We start from the raw sequence: 12,780 nt of genomic DNA, 5'->3' as shown, positions 1-12,780 counted from the left end.
ATGTACTATATTTTTTGTCATTCCATCTTTAGCTAACATAAATAAACTGGATGGTTTGCCCACTCGAGAGCATGCCACGTATAATTAATTGTTCGTGTGAAAAACATGGTTTGCTCGAATCTAAGACACGAACAGACACTGTTTGGCCTTTTCATTGCAAATGCCAATCTAGGGGAACTGAATGCGTTTAAATTGAATTGGCACATTTGTGGGTATAATAGAGATTCGTGGAAGTAACATACTTTCACCCCGGAATTTGTCATTTAAAATAATGACTTCGATAGAGTTGTTCATTAATTTTTTAACGACTATTCGCTTGCCGTTGCACAGCCATGGTGGGTTTAAATTACGAAGCAAAATAACCGGAAATCCAACTTTGAGTACTAAAATATGCCAGGTAAATCCAATGAGTTTAAAAACTCTGTTGGAAAATTTGCAGCTTCAATGGGATCGCAAACTGCACCAACGGATTTATATGCCACCAAGTTACCTGGCAATAACTGTTGCATCTACAGATTCAATTCGTTGGTTCGTTCAATAAAGTTGCCGCAATGCCAGATGATGCAACGGCCAACAGGATGCCATTATTTGATCGTATTTCACCGAGAATTAGCGAAATAATAAATGTTTTGCCAGTTCCACCTGGTGCATCAGGAAAAAAAATCCACCTTGTCCTGCCGAAACTGCCAGCATAATGCGGTCATAAATGTTCCTTTGTTCCTCATTCATTAGTGGAACTTTGCGAGTAACAATCGTTGCTATTTCTATCGTGTTGTATTGAAGTTCACGATTCATGTCAGTGTTTAATAAATCAGATGCACTTCGATTTGGTGAAGGCATACCGAATGACTGAGTGGCAAGTTGGCAATAATAATGCAAAGATCCCCAACAACAATCAGTGCTTCATTGTACATATCATCGCTGAATGCTATCGTTAGATCGTTGCAACGTGTGCGATGTTGTTACCGTATATCATCAGTCATCGAATCTTTGTGATTATCCCATAACGTTTCTATACGGGCCGGGAAACATGTTGTTAATACTATAGCAAATAGTAGACGATTTTGCTTTGCTGTACAGTTTAATACTGCTTCAGCAAGCATACATTCCCACTGGTTGTCGTCTTCCAGCAAGCTGAGTGCAAGGCATGCATCTTTATAAGTTGGATGCTGATGTCCATCGACTTTACGTATATCTTGAAATGACAATGAGCCGGTGACATTAACCAATAACAGTCGAAAATAAAAGCACTCAGTCTGCCTTGGATTGACTGTAAATATTCTCCCCAAGGCGTTTGATTTGAATAAACTGGGACATGCATCAACCGGTGTGCCTTGCTTGCGGGTTATCCATTTTTTTGAACCCGTGTGAAATAGGGTGGTACTTCTGAGTAGAGTAATGTCTGTGCAAAGGTACCAAAAGCATCCGTGCGATTGCCCAATTCAAAAAATTTGGTGAGTGTAGTTTTCGGTGGATTTATAGCTCTGTCAATCGCTGTCTCGTTCGTGAAATATACGCTCTGACCGTTTTCAAGATGGACGGCTAAAATGACTAACGGTTGGATCCCGTTCATTCCCGAATCCAAGGATACGCCAAACAGCTTCATTGGCGCTGTTGTACCGGCCTATTTGGTACAGCGTTATTTCGTCGTTGTTATTCACTGGAAGAGCAGTCACATTGGCACTTTCAGCTTGAAATACTGCTATATCACTGCCTTTATTCACATACTTGCAAATATATTTGAAGCTCTTCTTTTAAGGACGTGCATAAGTATTAGAGTTCAATATGACTTATTGCAACGTGCTTGAATATTGTTTTTTAATTGTTATGTTTCTATGTCTAGTTTGGATCCGAATACGATTAAATAAAGATATATTTAAAATATACGTTAAATATGCCCAAAAAAGGAAAAAAAATTAGTTACAAACCTATTCTCAGACCTACTGAATATACATATAAAATTTCATCAAAATCCACTAAAACCCACTAAAACTGTGACAAGAGATTTATATATATATATATATATATATATATATATATATATATATATATATATATATATATATATATATATATATATATATATATATACAGTAACCCATCATGCAGCTCTAGTGAAACGTAAATAAAGTACGATTACTGACATGTAGAAACATAAGCTCATAAAAACAAAACTTAATTATGTACTCGGTACAATTTTATTAATAGCAAATTTTAATAAATTTTATATGCCTTTAAAAATTTCTGTATTCTCTTATAACTTATTACTGATGCTACTTACTAAATCCCTACACTGTGAAAAAATGTTATGGTCAAAATTACCAGTAATTTTATCATGATGTCTTAGAGCTTGAAATAAAAACCATTTATGAGGTTAAATTTAATTTTTAGTTTTGTTTTCTCGCCGACCTGATGGCCGAGTGGTTAGCGTGCCTGACTGCGGAGCCGCCGGTCGCGGCTTCGAATCCTGCTCAGGGCATGGATTTTTCTTTCTCTCTGTGTTCTATGTCCTTTCTCCTTTGTGTGTGAATGTGACCCGCCCTATAAACGGGTTTGTGGTTGTGCGACGTGGGCGACGCTGCTCCACCGCCGTGGCTCCGCCACAGTTGCCCACTGGGTTACAAGAAGAGAGTAGCAGTTCTGGCATTTCTGTGACCAATGGGACAACCCCCAAGTGCCCGCCATTAAGAAGAAAAAAAGTTTTGTTTTTTCACTTAATACGTGGAAATAAGATATAAAATTTTGAAAATTATAATTCTCGGCAAATCGTTACCATATGAATGAAAAATAACCAAATGCCTGCTTTAAATATCATATATTTTGGTTTTATGAAGCAGAATTAGTTTGTTTTTTAATCAAAAATGTTATTACCATACTATATGGTAGAATTGCTTTCTGTGTCACAAAATTATCGAGTTAAATTAAATAGCAAATATTTTGCTTTATCTTCAACTTTTATCTCAGTTTCTTTTATGAATTGTTGTTGTTTTCCCGACAATAACAACTTATCTAATGATTGAAAATCATCCTTTTTGTTGCAATTTAAAAGTACAAGCAGCAAAAATTTCAAATTTGTGACAATGCAAATATTAATCGATTATGTTTAAATTACCTGCTCATTTACATTAAAACAACTTGAGCTTGTTTAAATTTCTTAATTTTCATCCCGCTGCCATCTTCCTTTCCTAAATTTTTCAGAATGACATAAGCGATAAAAGCAGTTTAAAAGCTTAACTCTCCAGAAACTTTGATATCAAATCATTTAGTTTCATGTAGCCTCTTTTATTGTCTTTTGGTAAAAAATTCAAAGGTAAGTAAATATTTTTATTTTAACTATTTCATTTCTATAATACCTATTACATTAGAAATACCGCATAAAATGTATATCATCACAAAGAAATTCACGGGTGAAAACATGAAAATCTCTAAATCGAATCAAACATTTTCAATTTATCCTGATTTGTTGAATTCAAATGTGTCATTTATTTTGTGTCACTTCAGGTATTTTTTCGAAGTCAAAGAAATTGTGTTCAGTTTAAAAGACTGTTTATTCTATATCAAATGAATAAAATAGATTAAAACAAACGCAAAGTCTCAATGGCACTTAGAAAAGATATGCGATGCCTATATGTTTGCGTGAGGAAGTACCAAGTATTAAAAAAACAGCTGCCAAAATAAAGTTACTTGCACTAGGAGTCGGGAAGCGGCGCCCTTATGAGGGTTCACTGATCCGCCAAACAAATATTTATGTCGCCAACGCAATCGAATCTGATTCCAACTTAAATGAGAAGTTTTAATGATATTTTTAGATAGATATTAGATTTTTAAACTCACATATTTAAATGTTCTCGGGCAGTTTTTTAGTATATTTTCAATCCAGGAAATTGTATTTGTTCAAATTCATGCTATAAAATCTTTCGATAGGGTTAATATCCCAATGATGTTTTTCTTGGAATCATTACTTGTAAATGTGCTAGTTACTAAACCAGTTGTTAAAAATTATTATGCATTTAAGTATTCTTAAAGATCTTTCATCACCCTATCTACTTAAAATTCCAATCAGAAGTTTCAGCTTTCTTAAGCTAAAATCAATCAACATTCCACTTCGTTTACCGAACTTGACACGTGGGAATATTTCCACATTCTTTAAACTCTTATAATTTCGTTGATCATGGAAACAGTTTCATTGTCTTAAACTAGCATCCCAGCTGTTGCTTAAAATTATTTCTAGAACAATAAGTTCTCAGAAGCACAGCAAGTTCAGAAGTATTACAAACTTTCTATAAACTTTTTTTGACAATGTATCCTTAACTATCTAAATTACATAATATATTATTAACATGCACAGCATTTAATTGATTAAAAATCTTTAGAGAAAGGAGATCATAGTAAACTGTTTAAAAATGTTTTAATTAAAATAAATATCTTATTTAATAAGAAATTAATATATTGTTTTAAAATATTAGACATTTAAAAAATATTTTTATGATAAAAATATATTGAAATCGTTTAGATTTACTACAATGTTTTATAAAAATTTTGTGTACAGTTATCACATCATTACTTGGTAAATAGGGCATAGTTATTGCATCTAACATTTTTCAGATTGCATATCAGGAAGAGATCAACAAATAAAAAACAAAGCGCATTAAATTTTTTTTTTGCTGATAGTGCAATATGACTGATGTTTGAATTTTAAATCATATAAATGTTAATAATAATCATTTATATTTTGTAAGTATAAAAGTTTATGCATCTAAATAACTAAAGCAACTATCTAAGTTCTGTTCATATTTTAGTATATATACGAGCAACAGCAAAGATTTTATTTTTAGCTGACCCATACTGAAATTACTAAATATTTTTAAATGAATAATTGGAAATATAAGCTCTGTTTTTTAGCATTATTAAAGAAATGATAAAAATTTCGTCAAAAAACGAAATATAAAATCAACTAACACTACGAGAGATTATTTAAAAAAAAATTAGATTTATTTTTTTTTAAAAATGAGTTAAGAAACCTTCCCTATGAATTCTAATAAAAAGCTTTAAAACCTACTTTAAAGAATAATGTAATTGAAACAAATACATAAATAATTCTTAGAATTTAATTAATCTGGTTTTTAAAGCTAAAGGCCATATTTAAGTATATAAGGTATCTCAAAAACAGCCAAAGATTTTCAAAATCAGAATGAATCAGAAGAGAAAAATTTTATTTACGTAATCTTATTTTAAGTAGCAATATGTCAAGAAGATTTGATCTAAAAGAATTCCGTTTCTTTAGTTTATCTTTCGAAGGGTATAACTCAGTTTAAATACACTATCATGCTTACAAGCTAATACTTTATATTTCACAACCGTCGTTGAACAGCCGACCCAATTTTTAGGTTTGTGACTACTATGTTCAACCCCGCAGCCTTGTAATTTTGAACCCAATCCAGAAGACAAGGAAACTCCTGGATCGAGTATTGGGAGAAATTTGTCTTCGTGGAGGACTTTTTGATAGAGCAAACCCGCATTTGCATTACATGGAGAGGAAGACCACGAGAACCTCCCATGGTTAGCCTGACCGCAAGGGGACTCTTACCCATGATCCGTCTACCATGGATATTTCACGTCAGCGCTGTGGTCAGCGCAAGCGGGATGCGGAATTCGTATCGACTGGGATTCGAACCCGGTTCACCGCATTGGAAAGCAAATTATTTATTTATTTATTTTTGCGCACTGTACGATTTGTTGTTATCTGCATAAGAAACTAAGTTTTTCTTCTGTAGTCTAAGTTCGTCAATAAATGGCACTGTTAGCTGATAAAAACTATAAAACATTGTTTTTAAACTAACCATACATACAACAACAATGGAAACGGTCTGGCATGTAGCTAAACATTGTTTTATAACGAACTTTACCCTTCAGCACGGCAGACTGTTAGCGAACTTTTGAATGTGATGAATATTAATGCATGTTAATGAATTCATCTATTAATGAAATTTAGAAATTTGGTTGAAAAAATTTTCTCTACTTAAACAGATTGCTGCAAACCATTACTTAAATCTTTCTGTTTTCCTTCAATTTACTTTTCATGTCATCTGAGTTTTTTTTTTTATCAACACCCGTAAATAATATTAAATAAAGCATTTGCTTCAGACAAGTTTTTATTGCATACGACTGAAAACTCAAATTATGACCATTATGAACTGAAATTATTTTCTCTTTTTTAGATGTTACGTTTCACAATTATTTTGGTTGTCTTAATGGGATGTGTGCATCAATTATATTCACAATCCACAGAAGCTGTGACTGCAGCCGAAATTGCAACAGAAGGTGGGAGCGTTTCAACTGAAGCTGCGACCCCAAGTCCAATGGAAATGACAACAACTGCTCCAGAAGAAGTGACAACATCTGCTCCAGAGGAAGTGACAACATCTGCTCCAGAAGAAGTGACAACCGCAGAAACAGAAACCACAACGCAAGCAGAAGAAGATGATGGGGGCTTTCTGCAGACAATTTTTGGTTACATATTTTCAGCAATCTTTTTTCCTATCACTGGTCCTTTTAATTTAATTAGAGGAGTATTCGGCTAACATGTGCTACAATTTTCACATATGACTGCAAGCAATTTAATTATAACTTTTTTATTTCTTTGAAATATGCATTATTTTTGAAAATTATTTACAGAGAAATAAAATTTTTATAAAGCGTACCTTTTTTCCCATTATTTAGCCCCTTAACGATCGATTAATTTTCAAGAAAACGGTAATAAAAGTGCCTATTTTTTTATCCCTGAAAATTATACATGTATTTGATTAGTGCTGACATCTAGTCAAAAATAAACTATCTACAATTACCTTAAAAATATCCTGGTACTGCCATCTGATGTGTAAAATGAGAAACAAAATTAGAATTAAAATGTTTCCCGGGCAAAAGAAATTAATTAGTTTGATTCCTATTGGCGCGTTACTATTGAACACTCCATTCCGGAAATATCACGGGAGCAAGAAATAGAGGGCAAAACCTCACCCCGTCATTTTCACGGGAGCGAGAATTAAGGGAGATTCATTATTTAAGTTTTGCATGACAATTTAAAAAGAAATTTATAATTTGTTCACATTAGAAAACCAAGTTTCGGTAGAATTTCTAAAACTTTTAAGATATAGAGTTGTTTCAATGTGTATAGTCAAAATATGATAAAATTTATATAACAAATAAATTTATATAATATGAAATTTCCATAGCAATATTTATTCTTTTGTATAAGCCAGTCGAAATTAAGAAAAATATTTTACAAATAAGCCTAAACTAATGTAAAAAGAGCATAAAAGAGGTCACATAAACAATCATACTATGGTTAAACATACTCTATAACAAAGAACCTTTTTCAGGGAAGGAAAATATAAGGAATTAAAAGAAAATCAACATTTAACTTAGCCATTTTCTGCTTGTTCTAACAACAAGTTACAACACGAAAAAATGGAATTGATCAATAGGTATACGGGAAAAAGCTTAATCAATCAAAGAAAACAAATTTAAAATCAAACAAAAAAAGGCAGACGAGAAACATGTATGATTAGGATGGAGTGAGAATTTCAGATGTTGCAATGTGTAGAATTTAAAAGATGATAGATGTTGCCTGCATTAACCATATTATTTGAGTTTTAAAAAATATAAAAAGATTCTCAGATGTCAAGATCGGTAAAGGAGGGGCAGTGTTGATTATTATTCTTACTATGTTGGAAGATCGTTTAGTCTCCAGATTTGATCAGATGTGTCAGGTTCTTAAGGTCAAAATTAAGGGGCATGTTCAGTTTGCCAAATATAAGCAGGACCACACTGACAAGAAATTCGGTAAAAACTACAACTATTTATGTAAGCATTAGAATTTCTAAGATTTCTGAAATCGGTAGAGCAATTAGCTTATCAATCGAATTTCACTATTTTAAAACCCTGTTGCTGACAAATAAATAACTGAGTTGTTTACCAAGTATAGTTGTTTACCTATAATAACGCGGGTGAAACATTTCATATAAATTCTGTCTTACCTACGATAGTGCTTTAAAACTTAAGGTAACGAAAAAAGGTTAGTTCTGATAAACTAGGAATAAAGCTTGAAGGTTCAAATGCTAGAAATGGATGTTTTACAAACTATCAAAATGCAAGCAAGTTATGGTAGGGTTACTTCCCATATGCATTATTCTAAGTTACCCAGCCATAATTTGTTTGTATTTTGAAAAAAATTCAGCGTTTGTTGAACAACGTGGCTTACTCTTGGTTCATCAGAACTTGCTTTTTTAGGTGCATTTAATTTTTAATTGCAAATGCAAAAAAAAAGGAGAAAAAATACGCCATGAAGCGTTTCTCTCACTTTCCCTTAAATCCTTGACATAGCATTTTAGTGCATCTACCACTACAAAAATACAATTCTCTAGTATATAAGACAGGTTAACTCGATTCTATATTGGGATACTTTTTCATAGATGAAGGTTGACATTGTCGTTAACTACTATCCTCACTTTGGTGACCTTTGGACATGATTTCAACACGTCTGCCTTGTCAGAAACTCCTACTTCGATTTGAACACGCTTACTTCGATGCATGGTCCACATTGAACAGTTGACTTGTTACTTGGGACTGTAACACTATCCACCTCCTCGCGCTGTTGCTACTCAGTTTCGATCACACACAACGTACAACGTATACACTCGACTGCTAAAGGCAACATAGGAGCGAACACGACCGTGTACATAATACAGCACTCAAAGGTACGGTGATCTTAATACAGCTCTCCCGGCTTCTCACAAATCTGTAACGAATCAACCAGTGGTATCTGTTTATCGAATTCTATCACAGCGATACTTCTGGTGGGAGAGTACTGTAGTGTGTCTACCACTAGAAAAATACAATTCCAATTCACTATATGTTAACTCAATTCTATAATGGGGTACCTTTTCATAGATGATGGATTGTCTGTAACTACCATCCCCACCACATGAAAGATGCCCCTATGTTCCAAATCAAGACGCGAAACGTCTTTGCAAGTGAGAAAATAACTCTTTGAACTAAAGTTTAATTTTCATAGATTTGAGTTTTCTCCTGCTAAAATAATTCACTACTGCTGAGTTTTCGCAATCAGAGCAAGACAGTGTATCACACTGTAGAGATGCCGGATAAAATTGAGGTAAAAAGTACCGGCATTCAGGCTGTCGGTACTTTTTACCACAAATACCATTTAACATCTGGAACATCTTACGAAACAAAAAATCTGATACACCGTAAATTATATAGTAATAATTACCCTAAAATCAATGAATAGTGTACTGTAAGAATTATGGTATAATATTTTATAGTAAAAATGAGGATTTTATGGTCGTGGATGATGCACCTGTGTTTTCATTAAGTTTTGCTTCAATTACAGCAAAATGGTGAAATAGACACATACAAGTGTAAAAGCAAAGAATAAAAAAAAATGTTTTTGATTAAAAGCATTTTGGAAATTCATTCAGCTGGAGCATTTTGGAGATAGATTGAAAAATAGCAACAGTGTTTCGAGTAATGCCCTTAAAAAAACGTTCTAACTATTTCCAACAAGGCATTTGTTGACTATCTATATCAAAGGTATATTGAGTTTCTTGGCGATTTCTTTGAATGTCAATAAAAATGCTTCCTTCATTTAAACTATTCACCGGATGTTTTGAAAGAAACTTCAATATTAAAGAAAGGCTACAGGAGTTTGTTTTATTTATTTGTAGAAAGAAGCACTATAAAAAAATAGCAACTTACAGTGTTTAAGATTAAATTATATTTTCTTTTTCTTGTTAGAATTTTCTTTATTTATTTATTTGCAATCAGTAACTTGAGTTTAGAATGTAGTGTACAAATGAATGAAAGTACAACACAACCAACGTTTTAAGTATATATTTTAACACGTTCATTGCAGGATAAGGCGTAAACGCGAGAAGAAATTTTTCCCTACATTTGTTGTCAACAACACAGATCAAGTAGGATGCATTTGAGGGGGGTGAGCTGTTATCGATAATGTCAACCTTCGTCTATGTAAAGGTACCCCAACATAGAATCGAAATATTATGTCTTATATACTAGTGAATTGGGATTGTATTTTTGTTGTGGTAGATGCACTACCGTACTCCCCCACCAGAATTACATCTATGATAGAATTCGATGAGTGGATACCACTAGTTGATTCATTGCTGTTCTGTGAGAAGCAGGGAGAGCTGTATTAAGATCACGATTGTGGTCGCTCCTATGCTGCCATTAGCACTCGAGTGAATATGTTGTACGTTGCGTGCGATCGAAACTGAGTAGCAACAGCACGAGGAGGTGGATAATGTCGCAGTTACAAGTAGCAAGTCTACTGCTCAATATGTGGACCATCCATCGAAGTAGGCGTGTTCTGATCGAAGTGAGAGTTGCTGTCAAGATAGAGAGAGAGAGAGAGGGAGGGAGGGGGGGAGAGAGAGAGAGAGAGAGAGAGAGAAATCCGGCATTGTATAGACCAGTGGTTTCCAAACTTGATGTTACTACGCCTCCCTTAAAAATATTTAATCATTTGGCGCCCCCCCTGAAGATTTCATTAAATAAAAACACAAACATTTTTAGTCTTATAAAATTTATTCATTCAAACTAATGGAAAACGATATTTTAATATTGTTTTTAATGAGATGGATGTGCTTGTCTATTAGCACAAAGTTTATCAAATCTTGGTGTTTGTGACGATATAGCTACTCGTAGCTCTTTTTCTACAACTAAACGAGCTCGATATTTGGATTTCATTGCAGCCAAGGCAGAAAATCCCGTTTCGCATAAATATGATGTTGCGAACGACAGCAGTACTTTCAAAGCTTTGTTTGACAAAGTGTTATATTCTGTATGAAGATTCAACCAGAATTGAACCAGAGATACAGTCTGAAATTTATGTTTTAATGTAGTATCACAAGATAATTCAATCAATTTTTCTTTTTCAATACTTGTCAATCCAAATTCATCATCTTCTTTGTCGATAAATGGATTCTGTATCCACGCAAACTTTGTAAAATCAACAAACCATTCAAGTGTTCCACAAAAAGATTTTTGTTTGCTTCTGTGTTATCTCGGGGGCATAAATTTAAACGTGGAAACATGTCAATCTTTTTTTTTTGCAAATTTGATTTCCATAGCTCCACTTTTTTAATAAATGCTTTCACTTTGTCTTTTTGTATCAGCAAATGCATTTGCGGTCCTTGCATTGATTTATTAAGAACACTCAATTTTTCAAAAATGTCAACCAAATATGTAAGTTTAACGATAAAATTATCATCCCTAAACATATGGCCGTCTTCATTATAATTTTCCTCGAGAAACATAGCAATTTCTTCTTTGAGTTCAAGTACCCTTTGAATCACTTTTGCACGAGATAGCCAGCGCACTTCACAATAGTACAGAAGTGACGTGTAATTAGCTCGCATATCTTCACTCAGTTTTGCGAACAACCTTGCTTTTAATGGACTGTTTTTTATGTAATTTATAACTTTCGTAACTTTTATAAAAACATTGTTAAGTTCCTCGCTTATAGTTTTTGATACGAGAGCTGCTCTGTGGAGCATGCAGTGCGTCCAGAGAACCTCAGGTGTTTTCATTTTAACTAGCGTTTGAAGACCAGTTTTGTGTCCCGCCATTGATTGTGCACCGTCAGTACAGAGTCCAATGCAATTATTCCACATTATGTCATTCTCATTAAAAAATCTGTCTATTATTTTGAAAATTTCATTGGATGTGGTTCTGTCAGGAATTGGTTTGCAAAATAAGATATCTTCAATTATATTAGTATCATCAACATATCGAACATATGCAATTAAATGTGCGTCTTTAGCTACATCAGTAGCTTCATCTACTTGTATGGCGAATTTTGAAGTACGCATTCGAGAAACTAATTGGCCACAAAGATCTTCAGATATATCATCAATTCTTCTTCCAATTGCATTATCCGCAAGCGGTATTTGTCGCAGCTGATTCGTATAAGATTGGCCAAACATTGTTTTGACCATATCAATTGCTGCTGGCAAAACTAAGGTTTCTGCTATTGTGTGGGGTTTTTTACATTGCGCGATTCTGTACGACACTAGGTATGATGCTAGTAATGCATTTGATGGAATATGAACAATTTTTTTGAAATTTTGCTTGTTTTTAGATAACTCATCCAATTTTCTTTGAAAAAATTCTTGGGGCTTACCAACGTATTCAGAATGAATAGTTTCAAGGTGCCGTTTCAATTTGCCGGGTCTTATACTATCAGCAGCCAAAACTTTTGAACACAACAAACACATTGGTTTTTCCACATTATTGTTAATAATATTAGTAAATCCAAATGATAAATAGGATAAGTCGTATTTCCTTGTCTTGGGAGTTCTTCCTTCCTGTTCCTTGTGGCTTGTATTCCCACTACTTGTGCCAACATCAGAATCTTCATTATTAGTGGATTTTCGCTTATATCCTATCAAAAACTTATCCATTTGTCTGGAAATATTAGGAATAATATTATATTATTCTAAAAAAATAAAACTATTAAATATTTAAAAAAAAAATAGAGCGTGGAGTCCCTCCGCGCGGAAGAAGTGAAACATCGTAATGTGGAAATGAAAATAGGAAGGGGTAGAAATTGATTTTTAGTGAAATCATATTGTTTCTTTAAGACAAACTTTATTAGCATTGCTTACAATTTACAATTGATCGCATCTTTTAATTATCATTTTCTACGCGCATGCGTTCAAGTGCCATGCATTCACTCTCGCT

At 33.5% G+C, this 12,780-nt stretch overlaps 2 protein-coding genes across 2 annotated transcripts; one reads left to right on the top strand and one right to left on the bottom strand.

Moving 5' to 3' along the window:
• The first annotated feature begins 3,169 nt into the window (after positions 1 to 3,169).
• LOC147802491 (uncharacterized) lies at positions 3,170 to 6,700 on the top strand. The gene is made up of 2 exons (XM_087153623.1): positions 3,170 to 3,310; positions 6,219 to 6,700. Exon 2 carries the CDS (start codon positions 6,219 to 6,221, stop codon positions 6,579 to 6,581), a length of 363 nt encoding a protein of 120 aa, XP_087009749.1. The 5' UTR covers positions 3,170 to 3,310; the 3' UTR covers positions 6,582 to 6,700.
• A 4,282-nt stretch (positions 6,701 to 10,982) lies between these two features.
• Positions 10,983 to 12,500, bottom strand: LOC107450432 (zinc finger BED domain-containing protein 5-like). The gene has a single exon (XM_043046540.3). It carries the CDS (start codon positions 12,498 to 12,500, stop codon positions 10,983 to 10,985), a length of 1,518 nt encoding a protein of 505 aa, XP_042902474.2.
• Between the last annotated feature and the right edge of the window lie 280 nt (positions 12,501 to 12,780).

This window comes from Parasteatoda tepidariorum, chromosome 10 (assembly GCF_982258835.1).
Source record: "Parasteatoda tepidariorum strain Cologne lab strain chromosome 10, Ptep-v5.0, whole genome shotgun sequence".
Classification (NCBI taxonomy): Eukaryota; Metazoa; Arthropoda; class Arachnida; order Araneae; family Theridiidae; genus Parasteatoda; species Parasteatoda tepidariorum.
The sequence above is the reverse complement of the archived record's forward strand: the minus strand, read 5'-3'. Positions and strand labels throughout refer to the sequence as shown.

Coding starts and splice junctions, on each gene's coding strand:
- LOC107450432 (XM_043046540.3), bottom strand. CDS start 12,500: ATGGATAAGTTTTTGATAGGATATAAGCGAAAATCCACTAATAATGAA.
- LOC147802491 (XM_087153623.1), top strand. CDS start 6,219: ATGTTACGTTTCACAATTATTTTGGTTGTCTTAATGGGATGTGTGCAT.